Below are 25,116 nucleotides of genomic sequence, written 5' to 3' on the forward strand. Positions count from 1 at the left end.
TGTCTGCAGTGTATACTGCTACGATCACGACTGCAGCCAGGGTCAGTCAGAGCTGAGCGCACCATGGCCAATATTGACACGACAGTGAGATACTATGGCGTACTTTATTGGCTTGGACGTCCAGGCTTACCCCTCGCTACCGTCAACGTATTATGAGGTTCGAACTCGAGAGACATGTGTGCATCTTGATGCACAGGCAGTGACAGAGCCAATGAGATGATGGCACATTCGGCGGCGGGCCATTGCCGAATGTCGGCGACGCGCGCTACTCGATGCCATGGCGCCTCGACATTTCTTAGATGGTATTTCCGTCTTCACATTTTTCTCTTCAGCAGTTCCGGGAGAAGGGGCCCCCCTCTAGGCTAGGAGGGATAGGAGTGAACCGCCAATCGTGAGTTCGTCCATACCTCATGATCAATTACATGCGGAGACCTTTTTGATTTATGAATAGGAAGGTAGCCATGAACAGACAGAAGCTGCCCATTTGGCTATGTGCCCGGTGACATATATTATTCCAACCTAGGTATTCCGCGGTATATATCTGTTGCTACTTGTCATATTGAACCGTCTTCGATCCGTTCACCCACTCTGCGTGATCTGGCCTTGTGATACGAACTTTTCGTTTCGGAAACGGCTACTTCTATTCCACCATGGAGGGAGGCAATTTCAATCCTTCACTCTGATCTCGTCCACTACAAGCTGCCCATTTGTCTATGTGCCCATTCATATATTATTCCGGCCTAGGTAAGTATTCCCCGGTATCTGTTGCTAATTCATCTTGCGCCGTCTTCAATCCGTTCACCCACTCTGTGCGATCTGGAGCAGGTGGCCTTGTGATACGAAGTTCGTTTCGGAAACGCCTACTTCCATTCCACCATGGAGGACGCATTTGAGGCAATCTTAATCCTTCGCACATTTTGTCCACCACAGTACGGTTCAGGTCGAATTTACCATAGCCATGGTATAGGCCGACTTCATTAATTTTTCCCTCATGTTGAGGAATTTCGCACACGGGATTTTTCGCTTCTCAGTCACGACTACACATATAAAAGAATCCTCCCGAATGGTGCGCCCTCTTCATTCCCCCATCAACCATTGCCAACGTCTTCGTTCACGTCTCGTGGTCATGTCTCTTTCTATGGAAGCGCGCCTTCGCTTCATCGAGAGCCTAGATGTTCCTCCTTTCAAGACCTCCCCTGAACAGGAGCTCGCTGCCGTCAATGGTAGGTTGTTGCAGTCGTCCGTTGGAGATTTAGACCCTGTCGATCGGGTGAGCTCTCGCAGGTGGACGTGATTATTCGTTCTCATGTTTTCTGTGACAGGAGGATGTCTTGAACTCCACGCTCCTTGCGCAACTAGCCGCCAATCAGGCTGGGGGAGATGACAAGGTCGAATGGTACAAGAAATACAAGGAGGTCCTCGAAAACGTCGGATGGGTTGTCTCGAGTTTCTCGTACGTGCACGATACTCTACTGTCTTCTGGCTTTGACACCTTGCGTGCAGGTTCTCCGACGTCGTGAATCTCAACACTTATGGCTCGGTCGACAAGGTCGTGATTGCCATGTTGGATCCTGATCTCTCCCCTAAAGCCCGCGAAGTTGTGCAGGCCACCATCGATGCCATGAACCTCCCGGTGAATGCCAGCGCTAATGCCATCTTCCATGAAAATGCCTGGGATGGGCAGACTGCTAACTTTCAGATTGGCGTGGCCTCGTGCGTACCGCATTCGCATCTCAGACGGTCGAGCCATTGTTCACGTCAAATATCTTTCCAGAGCATCTGACGGCGATAACGTCCAGCTGCATCTTGGATGCTTCGACTACACGGCTAAGGGCGCCGCTGGCAATGTACTGTTCTTCGAATTTGGACACCGTATCGTGAAGTTCATGTACGGTGTGTTGCAAATTTTTTTGTGCACGATCGTTGACCTGACAGACCGCAATCATGAAGCCACACAGACCATGGTGTTGAACCAGGAGAGGTATAAGGTGGTCAGAGAAATGGTGAAGAACAAACTCGGCACCCTTATCCAGAGCTACAGGGAGGATGTGGTCATAAGCGTCTGATCCCGATGCTAAGCTCAGTCCGGGCACCCCCTGGGGGCCTTTCCGATAATATCTCTAGTTCTGCTCGCTCATACTGGCCACGATTGTCGAGGGGTACTTGCATGACAGTAATTCTACTCGTGCGTGAATGCGTGAACGCGGAGTACAGCGGGTAGTAAGTCCGTTCTCCTTACGCCTCGAGCGCGTGGATAGCCTGCGGCATCGTGCTGTTGACGTTGAACAGAGATGAGACCGGCCAAGACACGATGCTGCGGCATACTTCATTAGCTTGGACGTCCAGACTGCTCGAGCCTTACTCCTCGCTACCGTAGATATATTTCAAGGTATTATGAGGTTTGATCTCGGTTGACACGTGTGCATCTACTCGGGAGACTGTGGTCTTTTTTTTTTTTTTTTTTTTTGGAGGAGCGTAACGGCAGGATAGGCAGCCAGATAATTGATCTGTCCCCATCCGCCTGCTTAGTCGGGAGTTTCACCCGGCCTCCAAGGAGGAAAATGCATTTACGCACGCCGCGAGGGGCAGTGTGAGGCTCGATCCTCCTCAAGTACTGGGGACACGGGGAGGATCCATACCCACTAAAACCTTATTGTGCAGAGTCCAATCATCAGGTAATTGATCTTCATGGTCCAAGGTGCCGCTCCAAGTCTGCAGAACGAGTTGCTTGGGGAGGGCTTTGGCGCCGAAACGGGTACGTGTCATGGCGCAGTCTAGTTGTAGTCGCTTGTTTATGACATACTTCCATCTGTTGGTTATCTCAGCCGGTGCGTGCCATTGTGATTTGTCGTCCTCCTTAGATATCCTTCGTTCACATCGTAGTTTCCAGATGAGGTAAGTGGCCTCCGACATAAGAATGCGGTAAAGGCGGGTGGCGCCAAGTCGTATTTTGCCTTGTTCTGAGCGGAAGGCAACAGTGCCGCATCCCAGGATGGTTCCGAGAGAAGGGGGGTACCATCGGGGGTCCTTTTTTCCCCAGAGTTGTCGGGTGAGATTCCAGATTATTTGTTGGCCTGGTGCAGAGCATTCACAGAGGATATGCTCGATGGATTCTAGAGTGTCACATACTGGGCAGAGGGATCTATGTTCATAGTTGGGTATCTTATCCCAGAAGGATCCGCAGCGGAGTGCATTATGCATACACTTCCACAGAAAATCGGATATGGGTCTGGTAAATGCAGGCACCTGTCCCTGGCATACTGATATATCAAGTATGAAGGTTAGAACCACGGACTGATACATGGACAGTGGTGTCTACCATAGGCTCTGATACATCATTCTGCAGTCCTTACCAGCCATTCCCACACCGGGCTCACTTTCTGTACTCCGTACCCATTGGCTTCCTCCTGGATCTCCCTTGTAGGTAGCCGATGGCACTGGCTTCGCCCGTCATTCCGGTAGATCAGTAGATTGTCTTGGATTTTGTAGATCTCCATGATCCCTTTCAAGCGCACGAAAATCCCGCCTCCTGTGCCGCCCTGTGCCGCCCCTTACTGTTTTCCTTATAGAGAATGTTACTTTTGATGTGAAAAATTGACGATTATTTAAAAAATACTCCCCTCACAACATTGACATACGAGCGCAACAATCTGTCTACAAAGGACAAAACAAAAGACATATATCTAGCCACACGAAAGGAACATGCAGGTATACGCGGCGCAGTGCGATATTAGCCTACTGACGGCATAGGCACGGAAACAGAAGGCATCTCAGCGGCAGGTCCAAGCACAGCTGCAAAATCAATTGCAGGAGAATATTGTAGAGGGGCAGCCTCACTGAAATCGACACCAGTGCTGACATCGCCTCCTGCTTCCAGCCAGGCAGGCACGCCGCGCCATATATACTGGCAGTAGTTCTGCATTGACTCCCGGATTTCCGCCTGATGGAATGCGTATGCGTTGGCACCTTCCAAATGTTCTTCCGATCGCGCAGGGATGGCATCGACTCGGTCCAGCCACCACCGCGCCATCCAACTGTGGAAGGTGATAACCCTGCGCATCTCCTCTGGCAGCTGGCAGCACTCTTCGATCCAGCGATGGGCCCGAGCACGAGCCTTGCATCACTCAATTCGGAGCTCTGAGGAATTGTGTTAGCATTTCGGTTGTCAAGTACTAGTAAGTGAAATTTGACAAACCTTCACTGACGGCCAAGTCCGTCGCACTGCTGTTCCCCACGCCATGTCTCCGCCAAATCCAAGACATTTTCTTCCGGCTGTGGGTCTCGCTCGACTCCCCCTCTGTCATCCCTCGCACGTCTTCATCCTGCAGCGGGACCAAGTTGTGAGGTGTTGAAGGCTCATCGAGCAGGGTCGACAGTGAATTGATGGCGTCGAAGGCACGGCGATAGCGGGCAGCATCTGCATTTACCTTGTTCTGGACTTGTGCAATGCATGACCTGGCGCGGGTGAGGTACCGCTGTCCATGGACAAATCGGTCCTTGAACTTGTACATATGAGTACGCAGCCGTAGATGTCACTGAAGCTCCTCCAAAGCATCATGTGCCTGAGCAGTCCTTAGGTGCAATTCATATTTTCGAAGGCGAGAGTCGCAGGGGATATTAGAGGGTAACTCTGAAGGTAAATAAAGGGCCATATCTTGCGCAAGAACCTCCTTGGTAGCAGCAGCAGCAGCTCGTGCATGCAACACCACGGAAACAGGGATGTATAGCTGCCGAGTGTCTGCCCAGCCCTCTATCTTGCGCCGAAGTGCGTTTCGCAGCTCGACAATCTTGGCACGTTGCAGATCTGTACTATGGGTTCCAAGGCCGGCGACATCTCATCGAAGGCGATATCTGAAGAGAGAACTATGAGAATACGTCCACAGTAGTCAGGCTAACACTTACTGTTGCTCCTGGAGCTCCATTCCGACCATGATCATCATGCTCAGAGAGGGGAGCTCATACACTATCCCACTGCACTCGCCATTCTCCAACTCTGCAGCCTCTTCGTTGGCCAACTGCAGCCGTACAGCTGCTTGAGTCACAGCTGAACACATGGAGCATCAAAAAGGGTGTCCTGCACCATAATAAAAGCACTTACCGGGACACGTAACGACAAACGGATTGGTTTGAGATGGGTTCTTCTCCCAAGCTTCGATGGTAGTTGTCCATTCACCACGATCCTTTGGCGTGATCGCACTGTTCAGTTCTGCAAAGGTGAAGACTTGTTCATTGCGCTCCGGCAGTGCAGCTTTGATTCATGTTAAGAACAGAGCAGCTTTGGTATTATTAGCCCAAAGATGTCGGCGTGAGCTTCGACGTAGTACTCACGCATGCCACATATTTTCCGCCAATTGTAGTCTGCAAATGTGTCGTCAAGAAAGTTGTGCCGCGAACCAGGGCCCATCTCCTTCGTGCTCAAGGAATATAAGTTTGAGTCCGACCAGGGCCGCTCGACACCCTCGTCATCCGTCTCGCCAACGTGCGGAGTATTATGGAAGGAAAAGCTCGTCTGGCACGAATCTTGATGAGCATTGATGTGGAATTTTGGGATCAGGAAGACAAAATCTTGATCGTCCTTCTTGAATGGACAGTCTTCGTAAATGTGGTACCATTTCCACAGGTTTCTATGCCACTGACAAGCAATATCGTAGGAGACAACGACGTTCTTGGGGGCACTGTTCGCCAGGGCCGAGAAGAAAATGTAATCCATGTTGACATACCTGTGTCGCAAGCAATGAGCACTGGAACACGAATGATGTCGAGGATCAGCCTACCGTTCTCCCTTTTGGAGGTCACCAACACTGCATGGTAGCCTCATATCGTGCCGCGTACACGTCGCAGCACCAACTCTGCTGGCAGCTGTTCCTGCGATGGAGCCCCTCATGTTCGCCAGCTTGACAGCATCATGACTGTTGCAAGTACTCTGTTCTTCTGTCATGAGGGAATCGTACATGCCGAGGTATTCCTTGTATGCACTTTCCTCCACAAAGTAGGCGATATCCATGATTTAGCCCAGGGTCGACACTATCCGAAGATACCTTCTTGCGCTTGAGGCGGAAGTTCGCATTGAGTCCAACAAACAGGCGATATAACCACCTATCACTGCGTGTAAGTTACCAATCGAAACAACTAATCATGAACTTACTTTTGATCATCTGGGGCATCCTCCCAATCTGGCGGCAAATTTTTTCCAGGGTGCAGACAGGCTGGGCAAAGAACTGCGCATGACCCAGGTGTCGTCGCCTTGACACCGTCAGGATCATGTCCTCGTCCTGCTCATTTCAGCATTTTGAGATGCCTCCACATATGCATAATGCGCATGAAGGCAGGATAACGATCCTACATTGGATCAGCAATGGATAAAGCAGAAGGTCGAGATAACACATACCTTAGGCGTCTGCACACCGGTGTTATCGGTTAGCCGGGCAAGGCTCTGGTAGAATTCATAGCCAGAGGTCTTGGATTGAGTCATCAGGAGGTGTGTATATCGGCAAAGCTGGAAAGTAGCAGCTGTCTTGGGGTTCGTTGATGTGGCTGGGAGGAGTCGCGCATGAAGCAGTTGCGTCACATGAATTTCGGCTATCTCGCACCCACAAAAATCCAGTCCAACTTCGTGGATACCGTTCACACACAAGACTATGAAGTCATCACCTGTAGCTCGCACAGGAAGACGACACATATGCCCAACTGGGTGACCCAACTGGATGCGCAGTCTAAGATTTTTCAATGAATCGCGCCGAAAATGAGAGCCACACCATCTCTGAAACAGGTTTGCAAAAAAAGAAACTCAGTTGTACCTTCGAATAAGAGTAATAAAACCCGACTGACCTGCACGCGATGGAAAGGAGTGCACCTGTGAAAATTAACGGCGCATGTTCGGCAGTAAATAGCGAGGTCGAAACAGTCCTCGCAATGAACCATTGCCGGGCCCTCCTTGCAGAACTGGCAGCACCCGGTGTCGAAACCATAACGCCCCTCCAGCCGCAGCATCTCGGCGAGATAGTTGTCAATTTCAGGAACCCATTCCTGGAGCGGATGATCCTGGGCAAAGATATTAGATAGCTACACTTGAAAATTCACGGAAGCTCACCCCTGCACTGCGGCGGCGAGGCTTATGTCCACACAGTTTCTCTACATCCTCTAAATACCGGGGGTCCAGGTCGAAGAGATCTACGTCTTCATCATTATCAGGGATATCAGAAGTTGGCCTGCAGAGTTCAGACAGATCAAACGATGGCGCATCTTTATCGCCCGCATCGGTGGTGGAAGCAGTATAGAAGGACGTCCGTGCAGATACTTTGTTGCCTACAGATACGTATTCCATATGCCGCACGATGTTGCGAGTCCGTGGAACGATGTAGTGGTTGTAGTTGGTGCCATCAGTGGTTTCTTCTAAGATGGTGAATTGCTTAACATTGGGCGTTCTTTTCTTCCTCGTCATGATATAGACCACGGCACAGCAGTAAGACTTCAGCTTGTTCCAAGGATTCATTTTGTCAGCGAGGCTAGCAAACATAAAGACGGACAACGAAAATAGGGTCAGTGAAAATTTTCACCACCGTTGCAGAGATTAGCATGCAGGTGTCAAAAAATAACTCTGGCACCACTTACTTAGTGCCTTTTCTGAGTGACTGCATGGAATGCAAAGAGCGGCTAGCCACAGAACTGAATGAGTATAGGTCCTGAAATGAATTCAAGTGAATATGCGGAGCAAATTTCAAAGTCACACGAGCATCCAGGGGCATGATATATCATGCTCTGGTGGTGGAGTACACCCTCCTATTTCATTCGCTGCATTCTTGCAGGTATGTATGCTTCACGTCGTATGAGGCAAGTTCAATAACTCACCTTGTGGGGGTTCATCGCCTTCATCACCATGCATAGACGACTGAGCGACTGAAGCAAACAGGAACTCACGAGAATGCAGCTATCGAAGAGTGTACGCCAATAGGCTTTGGTAGTAAGCATATCGTGTTTCACGCGAACACAGTTAGCACAACATCCATACCGTACGTAAGCAGAGGTCGGACCCAATTTAATTCATGCTATAATAATATATTCTCGCCAACTACCTACTACCAAACACCTATGAATACAGGATGCCCACATGCTCGACTCTCTCAAACACAGCAATGGATACCTCGTCATATACCGCAATGTAACCCCCACAGTACCACCCTAGTTGACATAAATGTAACAGCGACGACAACACCGTGATACCCACTGCACGACGTAGTCGACAACACAGCACCTCCACCAGTTAGCTATGCATGCGCACAACATACATAACACCCTCAACACTGGTGGTGACAGCACCACCGAAGTCGATGTTCTCACATTCGACGGTGGTGTCGAAGCTTGCGCCGGTCATGACGGGACGTCGACCCCATCAGTCATTCGCAACTCGGCCGATGACAGTGCAGGTGTCCATCGCGCGTGCATCATCGGCCTATCCTCGCACCCATACAACGGTGTCAACTAGGCGACGATGAGAGTATCACCATCATCACGACATCGACATGACGGCTGTATCTACACAACAGCAGCGGCATCGACACAGCGACGGCAATAGAACCACGACCGTGATAGGAGCACATTGACCTCTCGCGCATCTACATGAGATCTCAGTAAGCTCTATGATCTACCTACTCCACTACAACAGTGGAGCCACTACCACTGTTCACAGCACATGGTGACCTATAAGATTAAATCCCGGAAGGAAACTATCAGTAACATAAACATGACATCGACGAACGAATCAACTTCACCTTAGTCAATGCATCACCAGTCCCCGTGCACTGCGTATGACGGACCTGCACTAGAACAAACAAGTTAGCATCCACAACTGCCGCCATCGCGCTATGCAGAACAGCGGCAGCCTACCCAAATCGCCTACAACGGAAAATAAACTCTACGGAGAAAGTCATCAGTAACATATGCAACGTACAAACATATATGAGGTGACTTACTAGACAAGCAAACAAACATACCTGACAGACCACGCATCGACAATCCTGAGACAACATCAACAGCGAGACCCGCGCTAAACAAACATGTTAGCATAACCAGCCACCATCGCATTATGCAGGACAGCGGCAGCCTACCCAAATTGCCTACAACGGAAAATAAACTCTACGGAGAGAAAGTTGTCAGTGACATATGCAACGTACAAACATATGAGGAGACTTACTAGACAAGCGAACAAACATACCTGACAGACCACGCATCAACAATCTCCCTGTGCTAGAACAAACATGTTAGCACAACCAGCCACCACATTACTGAGGACGACGACTACTCACCCGAGATGCCCACGGACCCTAGCACCCCCAACGCCGAACACCCATGACCCACACCAATGAGAACTGGGGAACCTAATGCTACCCTGACAGCACGAAGTTCGTCAGCCATGGCAGCAATAAAAAAGAGAACTCACTCGCGATGACAAGACAACCAAACGACAAGAAAAGAAGACAACCGAATGAGAAGAAAAAAAGAAGACAATGTCCACAGCACTTCCCCAGCCAGGTTGTACCCACCCTTCAATCGCGAGCGGTGCAGTCACAAGATACCTCCAAAGGGGAAAGAGTGCCTAAGCAGCCCTCAGTTCAGCGGCCAAGCGGGCCCCCAAGGGAGTGTCGGTCTACATATCGCGGATCCAGGCAGCCCCGACAATGGGTACTGAGCCACAGCGACCCCGGTCAAGGTGGTCGTGAAGAAAGAGTTGAAACGAGGGAGGACACGTTGATATAGTACCTGAGGCAAGGTTTGAACTCCACTGGGTCATGTGCTGTTTTCCTCACGTGCTCCCAGCCAATGAGCAAGCGGATAACAATCCTACTGAAATCTCGTCCGAAGCTTTGTTTCACAAGCACTTCAAATCTCCGCAGATTATCGATGAAAGTTCCGGTGAGTAAGCTTGTAGGTAGCGGTCCATTGTACTTAAAACCCCACAACCAGTCGCCTTATACTGCATAACAGCAATGATAATAAGTACTCACGACTCAATTCGGCGTTGCAGTGGCGTAGCAGGCGCCTTTGCTACCCCGCGCATTGTTCTGTTATTATCGGTGAGTACAGACTTATTGGGATGTATTTGGAATGTACATAGTCTACCGCATGTTCATACGCTGGAATGGCAATTTTCCATCGTGGTGTTCCTCATCGTATGCAGAAACTCCTTTACACCTGACATCTAACTCCTTGCTTAGGCAGCAGATTATCTTCGCTCCCCACTCCAAGTATATATCCCCCAATACGTTCCCTCGGACATTTTCACTTGCACTTCGCCATGCTGCCATGCGCATGCAGAGCTCTTCTCGTGCACCTGCAGCACTGGCATCCCATCTGGTGTCATCCCTCCAGCTCTCATAGTACTGCTCCTGTCCCTGCCTCACCAACTCATTCCACTGAAATGTGTGGATCTGCTTCACCACGCCGTGCAGGACTCTCAAGGACCACGTATTGTTGGGTGCCTTGAAGGTGTACGGGTGTGTCCACAGCCCGAGATTCGGACTTTCCGCGACAACTGATCGAAAACATAGCGGAAAGTCTTGGCGCGCATATTCCATGAAGATACACAGCACGTTGGGGAGTGGTTTCGTGAATGGCGTCGGGTAGTATTCCTCATGCGCAATGTATTGTCGTCGATTTTGTTCGCTCCTCATGTTGCGGCCCCTATGCGTCGTGTGAGCTGAGTGCAATATAACAATATGATTACCTACTTAGCTGAGTGATCATATGCTCATTTTTGGTTTTGAATGGCACACTTTTTAGCATCGTGCATGAAATACTTAGCACGGTGGCCCATTGAAGAGGTGAAATGCAATGCACCAGCAGCAAACATTCGTAATATTTGAACTATTTCTTATCTCACATGCATGTTTCACAAACAGATCACATCATATTTGACCATAAGTGATACTGGAGAAGGGGGACGATAATGGAGAGGCGTAGATACAGCGGCAGTACTACGCGAAGTCTATATACGCGCGTTGGTGCAGCCAAGAAATTACGTCCGATGCATGAGAGATATCCAAAAACAACATTGACGGCATACTCCACCACATGCCTGTGCAATGTTCACAGCATCACTCAGAGCACCTGCACGGTGTTTTGGGCAAGCACAGCATTGAATGCATTGATGGCGGCAGCGTACGACCCGTGCCTCTTGCAGAAGGCACCGGAGATGCCATGAACGTATGCAGCCACAAGGCTCCTGAATCCGGCATGAGATAGTCTGCACCCGAAATGTCAATCAAACTTACCAGTCAGTGTACACTCCCACTATACGTCCACGGGTAATGCAATAGAATGGACCAGTGTCGTTAGGGTGGGCAGGCTGCGGAAGCTCGATTCCTGGTGCAGCGGCAAAGCCAGGAGGTATCTCAAAGTCTCCCGCACCAATGACAGCGGCGACGATCGGCACTACTCCCACACCACCTCCAGGAACTGCTGGGCCACCTAAGCCAGCAGGGATAGCAACGGCAGGACCGGCCGGACCGGCAAGAGGAGCAATTGCAGGAGCAACGACTGCCAGAGCAGCGGGACCAGCAGGAGGAACAACCGTGGGAACGACAGCGGCGGGACCAGCCGCCATGACAGCATTCAAGGGTGCAGCAGTCGCCGGTGTGGCGACAGTGGAAGGAGGGATGACAGCAGGAGGAGCAGTGACAGTGGGAGGAGGGACGACGGTGGGTGCAGCGGTGACAGTGGGAAGAGTGAAGACGGCAGGAGCAGCAGTGACTACATCAACCCCCTCATCCTCAGAGTCCACGACATCAAACTCGCCATCATCATCAACAGACTCGTTTACCCTGCTGTTCCCGGGCGCCATCATGAGCTCGGTGACCAACTCCCCCTTGCCTATCAGCAGGTCAGTGATCCTGCATACTCAGCAATGGGACTTCAGCTCACCGCGCCTGGGCTGTCTGCATTGGCAGAAGTTGCCTGTTGACAGGTTAGTATAGCTAAGTGTTGAGAGGTCAAGATACGTACCAGATTCATAGGCAATAACCCAAGCAAGGGTCGCTTCAAGAGCAACTCTTATCGACGTCCAATCGTACGCGTCTCCGAAAGCCAGCGAACAGCCCGGGATTTCCGGAGATGATTGCGGTGGGACAAACATGACGATAAATGGAGGCAGAAGGTAAGACAGATGACAGATGACAGATGACAGAGGTGAGTGCGGAACTGTTGAGATTGACAAGTCGAACACCATTAAATAACTCCTAAGACGGGTGCGCTCGGTTAGCAGAGTAAGAAATTCTGGGGACATGTCAAAGCGCGAGTGCACGTGGACGATTATGTCAGTCAACTAGGGTGCTCCCTGGCGCTCCGTCAAACACTTGAGTGACTCTCAGGTATGTCACTTTACCTTTAGATTCAGCATTTTATCTCCCAGTCGTGCATCAAATGCATGCTCGCAACTGTCAATTAACCTTGCATGTACACAACCTCACCACACACATGCGTATCGGTACGTCCTTCCCCCATTCCTCATCTTTGTCGATTTATCTCTTGATGTCTGCTTCTTGATGGCTCCACCGACATGGGCCAACAATGAAGAACTGGACTGGCTGACAGAGCGACTGCCACACTTTCTTGACCATCAGAAACGCAAGAAGGTGCAGTCCTTCTTCAGAACATTATACACTGAATGGGATGCTCGGTATCCGGAGCGCACCCGTCTGTTTCCGGATATTGAACTGACGGCTCAGCTGACACCGGAGCAGGAGGCGGAGCTAATGGAGGCCATCTCTCTGTGACAAAGGGTGCGTTATGTTTTATGCATAGCTGGAACGAATCTGACGTGGATACAGCAACTAAACAACTGGTACAATAACCGCAAGCCCAAAGGGCGCTCTGCCGACAAGTCTGTGATGGCTGCCCTCAAGGACTTCATTCCGAAGGATGCCGACCATGTCAAGCGTCTTTCACAGGCCGTTGAAGTATACTCACACCTATATTACAAGGAGAAGGTCAAGGCGGACGTGGATGCGGAGATCAAAGCCGTGACGGTCATCAGGCATCTCACACAGAAGCGGTATGAAGCGGAGACACTGGAAGTCCACGCTGATATTGCGGCAGAGGTGAAGCAGATGAAGGCTCAGCACGAGGCTGAGAAAGCACAGACTGAGGAGGTGCATGCCCATGGAGAGTTCTCTCCAGCTGAATATCAGAGGTATGTGCTATTACAGACACTCCCTAAGCTCCACACCTCATGTAAATATACAGGATGTTGTACAACATGCCAGCCGTGTTCGATCAGTTCTTGGGTGCGATGGCGAAGGCCACTGGTTGGCGATTTTCGGTTTTTGGAGGAGGACCTAGCCCAGAAGATGGCGGGAATCTGCGGTCAATGGTGTAAGTCTACCTTTGTTTTCATTCTCGAAAGCTTTGCTGATGGAGTGTCAGATTTCACTCGGCGGAAGGTTCCAACGACGTCAAATTCGGTGATACTATACCAGAATTTGAAGCCCATTTCATGGAGCCGTTCGGATGGTTCCTTACCATGGCATTTCGTGAGTCTTGTATGCGCTCTGATGTTCGGCCTCAACTAACCAATGTATCAGCTATGGCTGTCCGTCAGAAGCGAGCACTCGCGACATCGCTCACTCCAGGCTCATCAAAGACATCCTGAGAGGTGACGCCAATTACTCTCGATGACATCCGATACCAGATAGAAGATAATTCCGACACTGAGGACCGTATCCCTCGTGTGGAGGCATCAAGCTTGTCAGGCACCACAGAGAATGTAGCTCACACACCTGTCGCTATGACAGAATCTGGCGTTACAGCGGAACTATCTACATCATCCGAGGCTACGCGTACTCTCACGACCGTCAGCTATACTCACCTGTCCTTATCAGCTTCTCAGCCCTCCGTGCAATCGTCCCCTGCTCATGCTTCCTCCGTCCCATCGTCTTCCTGAGATCAGCTCTCTGCATCTGCGAATACTGCGCTGGCATGGGTGCCAAACCCAGGAGTATGGCAGTTTGATCCCCCAGAGCCGGCATTCGAGTTGGAGCTGAACCTTCAGCCCATGTCTCTCGACAGTGCCATGCTTGGCACGGCGCTGGATCGAATGGGTTCTGTCAGTCAAATGACAGGCTTGGGATCCCAGGAACTCGCATATGCACTGTCCGGTCCAAGTGGCGGTTACAGTGCAACATCGGATGTCGCTCACCCTGAAGTAGTATCATTGGGTGCGAGCTCTTCCCCTTCATTCGCAGCCCAGTTCTCATCGTCTCCAACTGAAGCCGCTTCGTCGGTATCTCCAGCCGAGTCCCTTTCTCACTCATTTCCGGCCACCCGCTCTTCATCTCGTTCAGCAACACCTGCCGCTCACCCTGAAGTATTATCATCGGGCACAAGCTCCTCCCCTTCATTCGCAGCCCAGTCCTCGTCGTCTCCAACTGAAGCTGCTTTGTCAGTATCTCCAGCCGAGTCCCTTTCTCACTCATTTCCGGCCACCCGCTCTTCATCTCGTTCAGCAACACCTGCAGTCACATCAGCCACTATCCCTCCACTCCTTGTATCATCTGCACGTCGTTCATCTCTGCCATCCCATCAGGAGCTGAACAGCGCTGTCGACTCTGCGGATATTGCCCCACCCTCAATCACGGTGGCAAGTGCAAATGTGGATACAGGTCCAGCATGCAAGCATCATCAAGGTCGGAGGCGTGCTGTGCCCGCTATTCCGGCAGCTACGGAAACAGTGAATGCCAGTAGGGAGGATGGGGCACTCGCTGCGAAATCAGGCCGGCCTGCACGAATCCGTGTCGCGCCCAAGCAGGCCAATGCTCATTGGTCACGCAGTGGGAAACAGCAACCTATCGTCACTGCAGGACCGGAGAATCAGCCTTCTAAGCCACCGATCTCACACAGAGGGAAGCGGGTTGCAGAAGGGCAGTATGGGTAAGTTTAGTCATTGACCAGTTGTCTGTGATACTGATGCAGGTTTCAGCGGGCCACCATTGAAGAAGAAAAAGTAGGTGCATGGCATGAGTAGGGAGGAGTAAAAAGGTACAATGTCTCGGCGACGTTCGAACATCTTCTTTTCTATGCAATTTTGTGTGCTAGGTTTGCATTCCGCAGGCGTTCATCGTGACGTTACATTCTTGGTAGTACAGTAGGTAGAAACCCTACTATAATAATATATGTTTACCAGATCTCACTCATTGTGAAACTTGTGTGATTTTAAGCATGATTTGAATGGAGTGCTTCGACAGTTGTACTTCGCACATTTCTTAGAGGTTTGATCTATCAGCCACTGATAGGCTCAACAGGACAGCAGCACTTGGCATGGCACGGCACCCTGTCTGATATATCAAAACTGACAGCTAGCGCGAGCTCGTATATCGTGCTTTGTAATGCTAACCCGATTACAAACTATGTGAACTACAGAGCACAACTACAGAGTGCAACTACAGAGTGCAACATTACACGGTCAATGATGCTTACTGAACTTTGGTAAGGATGACTGCAAAAGAACTAAACAACTACAACTAATAAAAAAGAATTCAATGTAGTCCTAAGCAAGGCCAGCATGCAAAGCCGGGGCAGATACTGGAATGCCGACCTACCTACCTGACCACCAGAAGGCACAGCCGAGTATGGGAAGAGGCGGGATGACGATGCACATCTGAGATTGGTGATGCGCCATCTGTCAGATTGGATCTCCGGTAAGATTCCCCCAGAAGACCGGGTCATCCAAAAGAGGATCGAGGATTTGATTTGTCATGTGCACGGGCATGATATATCAACGCCGGTGAGTTGTAGTGACAACTACTGATGTATCAGATATGTGTTGCACTTCTCACTCTGTGATATATCAATATGACACATAGGCCTGATGCAGGAGATCGGAGGGATTTCCAAATGGTAGAGTCTGTTGGGGTTATTTCCGTGTGGGACAGTATGGCATATCTGGTGATGTCTAAGTGGGCTATGGTTGCGGATCGGGGGGGGGGGGGGGGGGGGGGGGGTTAGGAGAGTGGCCCGTATGCCCCGGTAGGCTAATTTTTGTGTTAGGCATGAGATTTTTCACACCTTTCAGTCATGTTACCTGAACTGAACTCCCATTTACCCTGACATTGTCATGAACTGGACAGCCAGCGGACGTCAGCCCATTGTCACCATGTTGACCTCTACCAGCAGTGGGCCCATATCTTTCATGTGTAGGATACTAGCAGTGGGCCCACCGCTAGTGTTCTTCTCCCAGTGCTCGGCCCACTAGCAGGGCATATTACAGTGTTGTAACCATTAAGCAATGGGCCCACCGCCACAGGTCAGAGGGTGGGCCGACGCCAGAGCATGTTATCGCCATCGATGGGCCCACTGCCAAAGTATGATCAATGAGCAGTGGGCCCATCGCCACGAGTGTAAGATGACGGATGGGCCCACCGCCAAAGGTCAGAGTGTTGGCCATGGCCAGAGCATGTTTGTCTGAGCAATCGGCCCACCACCAGAGTATGATGAATGAGATGACGGATGGGCCCACTGCCAAAGGTCAGAGTGTTGGCCATGGCCAGAGCATGTTTGTCTGAGCAATCAGCCCACCGCCAAAGTATGACGAATGAGCAGTGGGCCGATCGCCCAGAGTGTAACCTGAAGGATGGGTCCACCGCCAAAGGTTAGAGGGTTGACGATTGCCAGAGCATGTTATCGCCAGCAATCGGCCCATCGCCAAAGCACCCTCAGTGAGGGCCTTACTGCAAGCACCCATGGGATAGGTCATCGCCAGGACATGTTTCCACCAGCAATCGGCCCACCGCCAAAGGTCAGAGGGTTGGCCATGGCCAGAGCATGTTTGTCTGAGCAATCGGCCCACCGCCAGAGTATGACGAATGAGCAGTGGGCCGATCGCCCAGAGTGTAACCTGAAGGATGGGCCCACCGCCAAAGGTTAGAGGGTTGACGATTGCCAGAGCATGTTATCGCCAGCAGTCGGCCCATCGCCAAAGCACCCTCAGTGAGGGCCTTACTGCAAGCACCCATGGGATAGGTCATCGCCAGAACATGTTTCCGCCAGCAATCGGCCCACCGCCAAAGGTCAGAGGGTTGGCCAATGCCAGAGCATGTTATCGCCAGCAATCGGCCCACCGCCAAAGGCCAGTGGGTTGACGATCACCAGGATATGTCATCGCCACCAATGGGCCCATTGTCACATACAGCCCTGCAGTTTCCGGGCGCATTGGTGGTGATGACGTGCTCTGGTGATCGCCAATCCTCTGACCTTTGCCGGTGGGCCCATCACTCACCAGCACTCATGGCGGAGGGCCAATTGGTGGCGAAAACACAGCTTGGCGATGGCCAACCCTCTGACCCTTGGCAGTGGGCCCTTTGCTGGTGGAGCGATATTCCCATGCAGTGAAGCTTTCACTCAGGTCCTTTGGCGATGGGCCAATTGCTGGCAACAACATGCCTTGGTGATGGCGAGCGCAGTCCGCCCATCTGAAGAGTACACTGGAGGAGCGATGGGCTTTAGAGCTTAGTGATGCAGAAGTGAATGTATCCATTTTGTACTGGTATACAAGCTGTTACATAGCGGTCATATATTGCTAACACCAGAACGCTCAAAGACACTAGTTCAGTTGCTGTGATACGCCTCGCCACGAATGTCCCTCAGAATGTACCCCATTTGGAACACGGTCGAGCTGGCATTGAGGTTCGCAACGTGCATATCCTCAGTGAGGTTGAGCTCACGCTGAAGACGTACAATGCGCTCCCGCAACATGGCACGATGACGACTAACCGCAAAGCTATCACCTTCATCATCGTCCACTATGAATAAGGTCAACATCAGACTGAAGGTTGCCAGGGATGTACTCACTGGAACTGTCTGCCTCTGCTGCGATCTGCGCAAACGATCTACCGAGGCAGGCCACTTCTGAGCCAGAAGCGGCATTCGTCTCTCCAGGGACTGCCATTGGCAGCAGCTGTGTGGTATCTGGGAATAAGCCTGGAACCTGTTCCCAATGGGTGGGACGATGGATCGGCAGCTCATCTGGAAGTGCTGCCAGACTTGGCATCCTGGAAGTAACAGTGACTGGCTCGATGCTGCCTTTCATATAGTGAATGACAGGTGCATCGTGGCGGAAATTGCTGTCATCGAAAGTGCGAGCTGGCGAGTGAGAGGGCGCCGATGGCGGAGGCGATGGACTTAAAACATCGTCCAACAAAGGCCGCCTCTTTGGAGGCGAAGTGCTGGGACTATTTAGCCACCAGACCTGGCTATGCACAGGCGTCGCGCCAGGGCTGTCTATCACCAGAGCTCGCCATCGTCCTGGTGTGGCGGGAGGACTATTGTCAAAGTCCAGCAGTTTCGGCACTGGTTCCGCATCAAGTGTCTCGTCCACCAGCATGCCCCTCGCCATCGGTGTACTTGCTTGACTATCGAAGTGGATGGATGTACGTGGCGTAGCGTCAAGGGGCTCAGCGATGAGCGATCGTCGAGGGAGTTGGGAGGTGTCAGAAGTGCGAAAGTCGAAAGTGTGAGCTGGTGGAGAAAGGGGAGTAGCTTCCAACAGGGCGCGTCGAGGGATTGGCGAGATGCCAGGAGTGTCGAAGTCGAACATTTCACCGGGCGCAGTGGGGGTGGAATCTGAGATGAGTGCACGCCTATGGATTGGCGAACTGCCACGACTTTCATCCCAAGCTGGCGCCAGAGGGTCAGGAATAAGTGCGCGACTTCCCTCCACAGGCACCACAGATCCAGATGACGCCTGTACCTTTGGCGAGGTGTGGCGGTGAAGATGCTCATGTGGCGAGTTGGATGGCGCAAATGGAGCCGCCAGGGACGGGGTAGTGTGGCGGGGCGTGAGGGGTGTCTGAGAAGCAGAGTGGAGAGGCAAGGAGATCTGGGCAGATCCAGGAGAGTCAAGGAGATCCGAAATGAGTGGACGACGGGGCTCAGCGATACTATCCTCCTCATCCGACTCGCCCATCGTAATGTCCAGCGTGTCAGGAGGTTCCGTGTCACTGGCCATGACAGGTAGATTGTGGCGAGCAGACAAGTCTTCGATCAGTCCTGGATCGCAGGAGATCAGTTGTAGAAAGGGGATTGATATGACATAGAAAGGTCAGATAACATCACAAAGGAGTCAGATTCCACAAGGAGAGCAATAGAACTTACTGTTGGGAGCCATGAGAACTTGCGGCAGGTCACACTGACCTTGAGAGACTTGAGAAATCGCGCAAGTCCAGCGATCACGTGCAAAGCACGTGGTCGCGTGGCGTGTGAAGTTGAACTTGGTGCAGATCGTGTCTGCCAGCTCATAGTGTCGTCTGCTCCGCCTCCGCTGTACTGCAACCTCTGCTTTTGAAACACCCTCACACTTTCTTCTGCCAAGCTCGCCATGACTCTGGATATCGACCCCAACTATGTTCTGCAGGCCGCGCAACTGACGGCCATTGTTGCAGCGGCGCCTCGCCAGGACGACCCTCGCTATTCGGACTGGGAGGCGAGGATTTACCTCGAAGTGGTAAGTCATCGGTCGAAGGTCTGGCATGCACTTACCGAATATGCCACACAGAGTCGGCTTGAAAAGAGTTTCCCGCAGCCCTTGAAGTCGTTGAGGATGCCTGGGATCATCATCAGTGCGTTGCTGGAATTCACCCGGGCATACCAGCAAAAGGCCCTGGCGCGGCTGGACCACATATCGAACGATGACAAGAGGATATACAAGAGGTACCCTCTGGCTGTGCGCGAGTATGGGGAGTGTGAGGACCTGGGAAGGCAGTGGTGGACTGAAGGTGAGTCACAAGTGTTGTGAGGCATCGAGCGACACACTGACTGCACCAGATCCATATTGCAAGCTGCCACCGGTGAAGAGTATGCCAGCGGAGGGCTGGGGCAATGTGCCAGCCGATGATGACACCCAGGGACGTGGCGAGGAGGACCTGGTGACCGGGGACCTCATCACCAAGGGGAAAGGCAAGGAGAGAGCTGACAACGACGTCGGGACAGGCATGGTGGGTGAGCGTATCGTCCACGTGGAGGCGGGGGAGGACAAGGGAAAGGGCAAGAGCAAGGAGAAGGTGCAGGGGAAGGCGGCGCATGCGATGAGCGAGGAAGAGGATGGGGGAGAGGGAGAGGGAGAGGGAGAGGAGCAGGAGGGCGAGGACGACGACGATGCCGACAGTGACGAGGACGACGATGCTGACAGTGACGAGGACGACGATGCTGACAGTGACGAGGACGACGATGCTGATAAAGATGACGACGATGAGATGGCAGAAGACGTGCCGGGTGCAGGCCAGCCCGAATCCATTGAGGTCAATGCGGTGTCGCCCCCTCCACCAACTGCCAGACCAATATCGATCTCGCCAGCTGCCCCATCACTCAGAAAGTGCAAGGCGGTCATCACAGAGTCGAGTGAGGAGAGTGAGAATGAGGAGGCGGCTCCAAAGGTGAAGCGGATGAAGCCGATCGAGGTCGCAAAGGTGAAAGGCGAGGCCCCGACCACCTCTGGTCGAGCGTAGCATGCGCAGAAGAGGATGGCGCAGACTGAGGTGGAGGGCTTGAAGGTGAGCACGAAGAAGAGCGGAAAGAGGAAGGCGAAGGAGTCAAGCGATGAAGAGGAAGTACCGACCGTCAAGCCGCCAAAGAAGAAGTGTGTGACAAAGGAATACAAGACCAAGGAGTTCATCGAAAGCGAAGATGAGACTCCGGCACCGCCTTCTAATCTACCCGCCAAGACCGCAGGGGACTCTAACAATGGTGTTGCAAAGACGAATGCCCCTGCCAAACCTGTCAAACAGACAATGAGGATCACGGCGTCGCCTCATGTCGCACCGAAGGCGAAGGTAAAGGGGAAGGCAAAGGCGACGGCGAAGGGGAAGGCGACGGCGAAGGCGAAGGTGACAGTGTCGCAGAAGGACATGTGGAAAAAGACGTCCACCCGCGTGTCTGACTTCATGTGGGCACATGCAACAGATTCGGTGAGTAACGATCTTGTGAGACATTGACCTGTGCTAATGTTCCTGCAGCTCGTCCCTTGCATTGGCTGCCAGGAGAAAGAGTGGCCATGCAAGCTCAACACCGCCAACTTCGGTCGCTGCCTCGAATGTGCAGCACGAGGCGTCAGTTGCAGCATCGCACCGAGGAACACGGACGGTGTGTCCCTGCGAGGAAACTCACACACCGCACAGTGTGAGTTCCAAGAGATGTGCGCAGCACTGGTGGTAGAGGGCAAGCCACTGCCAACGTCGCCACCTCCATATGACGTCAAGGTCGACTTCGATGAGCCCGACGGTGCAGAACCCATGGTCATGGGAGCGTCGAAGCGCAAGCCGCCGAAGAAGACCAAGACGCGCAATGCTGTGGCATCCAGCTCCAAGGTCAAGGGTGGCGAGGAGGTTGAGGCGACGAAGCAGAAGGTGACCGTCACGCCCAATGAAGCCAACACTGAAGGCGAGGCCTCGGTGGAGAAATCGTCGAAGTCCAAGCGTGCCACCAAGTCCGCCACCACCACTGGAGCTGTGGCTCTGTCAAACTCTGGCGAGGTCGCCAACTCTGGCAAGGTCTCCAAGTCTGGCGCGCCTGCCAAGTCTGGTGCGGTCGCCAAACCTGGCGAAGGTAAGAAGTCAGGACCCAAGCCAAAGCCGGTGAGGAGCCAAAACTCAGGTGCACAAGATGGTGGCGAGGTCACCAGGACCTCAGTACGTGAGGCGGATGAGGTCCCGCCTGCCAAGTCTGTTGCGAAGGAGGGCGGGCAGACGACAAGGTTGGCGATGGGAGGTCGCTCGGGCCCAATGGTGCCCGTGATCACCAGGAAGGTGAAGGCGAGTGCTCAGAAGGCAGCAGCCAAGATGCCTCTGGCGGAAGGCGATGGCATGGAGGAAGCCGCCAGGCTGGCAATAGAGGCGGTGCGGGCTATGGCCTTCCAAACAGGGCCAGCTGCTCCGCCGCAAGCTAGCAGCAGCAAGCGCATGCTGACACCAGTCGCCGATGAACCAGAGGATGCGCCAGAGTATCAGGCAGAGGTGGCGGAGGATGAGGTAAGCAGGACATCTTGTCGCAGCTGGAGTCGATATAACCATGAAACAGCGCGCGTCCTTGGAGTGGCCACACGATGATCGGCGGCGTTCGCTGCTGATGCCCCATGAGATGAGCGCAGGAGCTGCCGAGGTGGCACAGGAGGTGACACCCTCCCTGGAGATATCCAAGGCGTCGAAGGGAGCGAAGTCCTCCACATTGGCGAAGGCAGGACATCTCGATGAAGGGCGAAGGCCAGCTAAGAGGGGTGCCCCACTGGACCGCAAGGCAGCGAAGAAGGAGGCGGAGGCGAAAATGGATGCAAAGGCGAACCACCTCAGAGCAGTGCCTCCAACCAGCAAGGGTAAGTGCGCCCGCCACAGCTTCGAATCCATGCAGCGCTGACCAGGGATACAGCACCCCACTTGCGCGACGTCCAGCGAGTGTCTACAGGAAGTCCCACTCCGGTGAACGAAGGCGACACCCCCAGTGGCGAAGAAACCTTGCAGTCATCCAACGATGACTGCACGAATTGTGCCGAGTTGCGACAGGAGTTTCTGGTGCACAAGGATGGGATGGAAGTTCAATTCCAGGAGAGGATGGCGGACCTCAACACCATCAAGGCAGAGATCACAGCGGTGCTCCAGTGAATCAACCCACCATCCGCATTTCAAGAAAATGCCCGGAGCATTCGCGAAGAGGTCAAGTTGGCCATGGAGGAGTTTCGCAGGCCGGTCACCATCGAGCTTCAGGAGAGTGTGAAGTTGGCGGTGGCGGACCTCGTCGCCAAGTGACATTGCCTGCCAGAGCTCAAGGAGAAGGTCAACAGGTTGGAGCAAGGTGTGAACCAGATGGTGAGCCAAGCGGATGTCGACAAGCTGCAGGGTGAATTGGCTGACCTCCATCATTCGATGGAGCTCCAGGCAGCGCGGTCAGACAGCATGGAGAAGGAGCTCAGGTCTTCGGCGGCAGAGGCGATCGCTCAAGCGAGCAAGCTGGAGATGGAATTGGCGCTCGCCAAAGAGGATTCGATGGCGGTGGCGACGTCCGCTTTGGATGAAGCGAAGAAGGTGGGGAAGGAGGTGGCGACGGCGAGAGAGGAAACCTCGCTGGTGGCGAAGTCTCTGGATGCATTCCGAGAGAAGGTCGACTCCGCCATGGTCTTCACCGCTTTTCGCCCAGATAGCCACAATGTGTAGTTATTAGAGTATTGATATACATGCTTTTTAACCTAGCATGGAATCTCCATGCACTCGATTCGCCACCGCCACTCCAAGTCAACTGAATGCCTGCTGAAGTTCTTGCCAACTCCCCTCGCCATTGCCACCATCTCCATGGCTTTACCTATGTAAATCTATGGGTCACATTAAACAATGTGGAAGCCTACGAGTCTACTTTGAACTGGAGTTATATTGTCAAGGTCTGGTGCCGCCACTGCGGGTCTTGCGACCTGTGCCAACTTGGCCACTCTCTTTCACTTTGGCGGCTGCTTTCCCCAGACGGACTGGCTTCAGCTTGGTTTCTCCCTTGTCCTTGACCTCCGGGGTCTGAGGCAGAGCTCATCTTCACTTTGCGGGAGGCTTGTCACCATCATCCGAGTCCTCGGCCCTCGCATTCTTCTTCCTCAGTGAGGCCACTACCAACTCATCCCGAGTACCACGTCCACACTTCCGAGGTGGCAGATTGTCTTCGCCAGAGCTGTCTTCGCCATTGGGCTCGGGACGTGCTGGTTTACGTTTCCACTTTGGATCAGGAAGCTTCTTCAAATCTTTAACAGCTCCTAGTGGATGCTGACTGCGGGTATTCTTGGCGGGCGACTCATCCATCGCTTGACGCTGACTGCGAGTGATCCTGCCGGGGATATTACTCTGAAGGGCATCGGTGATCGACCTTCCCTGGAGCGCTTTGGCTTGACCTGACGGACGGCCTTCCGTGGCTGCCGCCTTCCTCGTCTTAGGTATAAACGGAGGTGGTGGCAGTCGTTCAGCACCACTGCTAGGTACGGACAAGTGTGCATCGTCCTCTTCGCCATCATCAGAGGCCCCACCACTGGTCTCCTGGCTCGGCCCTTCATCTCCTCCACTTGGAATGATTGGTTTGTCAGTCATGGGGGCAGGCTGGTGAGCCTTGTGAACTTTGGCAGCAGTAGCAGCACCATCATGAGTTCTTGCAGAGGCATCACCTTCCTGCTCCTCCTGGCCCCCAAGGCCATCGCCACCTTGAGGGGCACCGCGTATGGCAGGCTTGCTCACTGGCTTCACCATGGCATGGGTGACGTTCCCTTCCACCATGTCCAAGGTAATGATCTCGCAACAGCGAAGCAGCTGCTCTACTGCATCAAATGAGATTGCCGAGTTCGCCACGTAGTCAGGAAGGTTGGTCGGTTCACCCTCCTCAATGAACTGAGATCGTGTGAGGTCCCTCAGCGCCATACCAATCACGAGTGCAGATTGTTGTACGCCCTGTGGATGTAAGAACCGATATTTTGTCAGCCATAGTTTGTTGCCCAACCAGTTCTCGACGATGTCAAAGTTGTCCACCGCATGAAATGACGACGAGAGGTAGCGCTGGCTATATGACCATTCACTCCAGGGAATCGGATCATACCTGGTGAAACGATACACCTGGGGCTATATGACGGATGATCAATGGTGGCTATGAATCCCCACGAAAGGAGCTCACCACAGTCGCAATCTTGACTTGCTTCAGCATATCCTGGTATCGCGGTTTGACAGAAAGAGTGGCAAGAAACACGTCTCTCCTTTTGATGAGGTGGGGCACAGTACTCCCCACAGTACTCTCGCCAGTGAGACGTGGGGCTCGGCCTTGAAGCTCAAGCCTGAGCTCCTTTGTACTGGGCTCCAGTTCACTCGATGCTTCATCAGTCTCCTCTGTGTCAAATCTGTGCAGTGCGCCCAGAGGAAGGTCTTGGAGACCTCACTTTTCCTTCGTCTTGGCACCGCCGCTACCACTTGCTTGAGGTGCACCACCATTGTTAGCCTTACGTCCATTGGTGGTGGCAACTGCCTTGCCCTTCACTTTATTTGCAATCACGCTCTCGCCATCCCCTGAATCTTCATCGCTGGCTGTATCTTCTTCGGAAGCCATGCTGGGTATATCTGGCGAACTCCGATC

At 52.7% G+C, this 25,116-nt stretch overlaps 16 protein-coding genes across 16 annotated transcripts; 8 read left to right on the plus strand and 8 right to left on the minus strand.

The window, feature by feature from the left end:
- Positions 1-876: 876 nt before the first annotated feature.
- On the plus strand, positions 877-2,066 carry SCP_1702850 (hypothetical protein; the record flags this gene model as incomplete). The annotated part of the gene is made up of 7 exons (XM_027765071.1): positions 877-929; positions 1,032-1,066; positions 1,146-1,270; positions 1,323-1,453; positions 1,504-1,713; positions 1,775-1,893; positions 1,951-2,066. The coding sequence occupies 7 exons, from the start codon at positions 877-879 to the stop codon at positions 2,064-2,066; spliced, it is 789 nt and encodes a 262-aa protein (XP_027620872.1).
- A 2,054-nt stretch (positions 2,067-4,120) lies between these two features.
- SCP_1702860 (hypothetical protein) lies at positions 4,121-4,511 on the minus strand (the record flags this gene model as incomplete). Its single annotated transcript, XM_027765072.1, has 2 exons — positions 4,121-4,137; positions 4,196-4,511. 2 exons carry the CDS (start codon positions 4,509-4,511, stop codon positions 4,121-4,123), a joined length of 333 nt encoding a protein of 110 aa, XP_027620873.1.
- A 324-nt stretch (positions 4,512-4,835) lies between these two features.
- Positions 4,836-7,516, minus strand: SCP_1702870 (hypothetical protein; the record flags this gene model as incomplete). The annotated part of the gene is made up of 13 exons (XM_027765073.1): positions 4,836-4,851; positions 4,903-5,044; positions 5,099-5,248; positions 5,329-5,720; positions 5,775-5,980; positions 6,039-6,096; positions 6,146-6,272; positions 6,336-6,339; positions 6,389-6,534; positions 6,595-6,713; positions 6,798-6,853; positions 6,919-7,041; positions 7,091-7,516. 13 exons carry the CDS (start codon positions 7,514-7,516, stop codon positions 4,836-4,838), a joined length of 1,965 nt encoding a protein of 654 aa, XP_027620874.1.
- Positions 7,517-8,266: 750 nt separating this feature from the next.
- Positions 8,267-8,482, plus strand: SCP_1702880 (hypothetical protein; the record flags this gene model as incomplete). The annotated part of the gene is made up of 1 exon (XM_027765074.1): positions 8,267-8,482. The coding sequence occupies one exon, from the start codon at positions 8,267-8,269 to the stop codon at positions 8,480-8,482; it is 216 nt and encodes a 71-aa protein (XP_027620875.1).
- Positions 8,483-8,781: 299 nt separating this feature from the next.
- Positions 8,782-9,411, minus strand: SCP_1702890 (hypothetical protein; the record flags this gene model as incomplete). The annotated part of the gene is made up of 3 exons (XM_027765075.1): positions 8,782-8,813; positions 9,212-9,238; positions 9,303-9,411. The coding sequence occupies 3 exons, from the start codon at positions 9,409-9,411 to the stop codon at positions 8,782-8,784; spliced, it is 168 nt and encodes a 55-aa protein (XP_027620876.1).
- A 701-nt stretch (positions 9,412-10,112) lies between these two features.
- SCP_1702900 (hypothetical protein) lies at positions 10,113-10,667 on the minus strand (the record flags this gene model as incomplete). The annotated part of the gene is made up of 1 exon (XM_027765076.1): positions 10,113-10,667. One exon carries the CDS (start codon positions 10,665-10,667, stop codon positions 10,113-10,115), a length of 555 nt encoding a protein of 184 aa, XP_027620877.1.
- Positions 10,668-11,094: 427 nt separating this feature from the next.
- Positions 11,095-12,127, minus strand: SCP_1702910 (hypothetical protein; the record flags this gene model as incomplete). The annotated part of the gene is made up of 4 exons (XM_027765077.1): positions 11,095-11,218; positions 11,268-11,865; positions 11,917-11,949; positions 11,998-12,127. The coding sequence occupies 4 exons, from the start codon at positions 12,125-12,127 to the stop codon at positions 11,095-11,097; spliced, it is 885 nt and encodes a 294-aa protein (XP_027620878.1).
- Positions 12,128-12,536: 409 nt separating this feature from the next.
- On the plus strand, positions 12,537-12,767 carry SCP_1702920 (hypothetical protein; the record flags this gene model as incomplete). The annotated part of the gene is made up of 1 exon (XM_027765078.1): positions 12,537-12,767. One exon carries the CDS (start codon positions 12,537-12,539, stop codon positions 12,765-12,767), a length of 231 nt encoding a protein of 76 aa, XP_027620879.1.
- A 114-nt stretch (positions 12,768-12,881) lies between these two features.
- Positions 12,882-13,642, plus strand: SCP_1702930 (hypothetical protein; the record flags this gene model as incomplete). Its single annotated transcript, XM_027765079.1, has 4 exons — positions 12,882-13,183; positions 13,237-13,365; positions 13,417-13,523; positions 13,575-13,642. The coding sequence occupies 4 exons, from the start codon at positions 12,882-12,884 to the stop codon at positions 13,640-13,642; spliced, it is 606 nt and encodes a 201-aa protein (XP_027620880.1).
- A 135-nt stretch (positions 13,643-13,777) lies between these two features.
- Positions 13,778-14,996, plus strand: SCP_1702940 (hypothetical protein; the record flags this gene model as incomplete). Its single annotated transcript, XM_027765080.1, has 3 exons — positions 13,778-13,843; positions 13,940-14,919; positions 14,969-14,996. 3 exons carry the CDS (start codon positions 13,778-13,780, stop codon positions 14,994-14,996), a joined length of 1,074 nt encoding a protein of 357 aa, XP_027620881.1.
- A 2,596-nt stretch (positions 14,997-17,592) lies between these two features.
- Positions 17,593-19,150, minus strand: SCP_1702950 (hypothetical protein; the record flags this gene model as incomplete). The annotated part of the gene is made up of 3 exons (XM_027765081.1): positions 17,593-17,786; positions 17,836-19,032; positions 19,138-19,150. 3 exons carry the CDS (start codon positions 19,148-19,150, stop codon positions 17,593-17,595), a joined length of 1,404 nt encoding a protein of 467 aa, XP_027620882.1.
- Positions 19,151-19,360: 210 nt separating this feature from the next.
- Positions 19,361-20,486, plus strand: SCP_1702960 (hypothetical protein; the record flags this gene model as incomplete). Its single annotated transcript, XM_027765082.1, has 3 exons — positions 19,361-19,486; positions 19,538-19,757; positions 19,807-20,486. The coding sequence occupies 3 exons, from the start codon at positions 19,361-19,363 to the stop codon at positions 20,484-20,486; spliced, it is 1,026 nt and encodes a 341-aa protein (XP_027620883.1).
- Positions 20,487-20,501: 15 nt separating this feature from the next.
- Positions 20,502-22,631, plus strand: SCP_1702970 (hypothetical protein; the record flags this gene model as incomplete). The annotated part of the gene is made up of 5 exons (XM_027765083.1): positions 20,502-20,945; positions 20,994-21,086; positions 21,156-22,004; positions 22,054-22,345; positions 22,399-22,631. The coding sequence occupies 5 exons, from the start codon at positions 20,502-20,504 to the stop codon at positions 22,629-22,631; spliced, it is 1,911 nt and encodes a 636-aa protein (XP_027620884.1).
- Positions 22,632-22,832: 201 nt separating this feature from the next.
- SCP_1702980 (hypothetical protein) lies at positions 22,833-23,180 on the plus strand (the record flags this gene model as incomplete). The annotated part of the gene is made up of 1 exon (XM_027765084.1): positions 22,833-23,180. The coding sequence occupies one exon, from the start codon at positions 22,833-22,835 to the stop codon at positions 23,178-23,180; it is 348 nt and encodes a 115-aa protein (XP_027620885.1).
- A 366-nt stretch (positions 23,181-23,546) lies between these two features.
- SCP_1702990 (hypothetical protein) lies at positions 23,547-24,693 on the minus strand (the record flags this gene model as incomplete). The annotated part of the gene is made up of 2 exons (XM_027765085.1): positions 23,547-24,611; positions 24,664-24,693. The coding sequence occupies 2 exons, from the start codon at positions 24,691-24,693 to the stop codon at positions 23,547-23,549; spliced, it is 1,095 nt and encodes a 364-aa protein (XP_027620886.1).
- A 225-nt stretch (positions 24,694-24,918) lies between these two features.
- On the minus strand, positions 24,919-25,089 carry SCP_1703000 (hypothetical protein; the record flags this gene model as incomplete). The annotated part of the gene is made up of 1 exon (XM_027765086.1): positions 24,919-25,089. The coding sequence occupies one exon, from the start codon at positions 25,087-25,089 to the stop codon at positions 24,919-24,921; it is 171 nt and encodes a 56-aa protein (XP_027620887.1).
- Positions 25,090-25,116: the final 27 nt, after the last annotated feature.

Source organism: Sparassis crispa, assembly GCF_003851025.1.
Source record: "Sparassis crispa DNA, contig_000016F, whole genome shotgun sequence".
In the NCBI taxonomy this organism is placed as follows: domain Eukaryota; kingdom Fungi; phylum Basidiomycota; class Agaricomycetes; order Polyporales; family Sparassidaceae; genus Sparassis; species Sparassis crispa.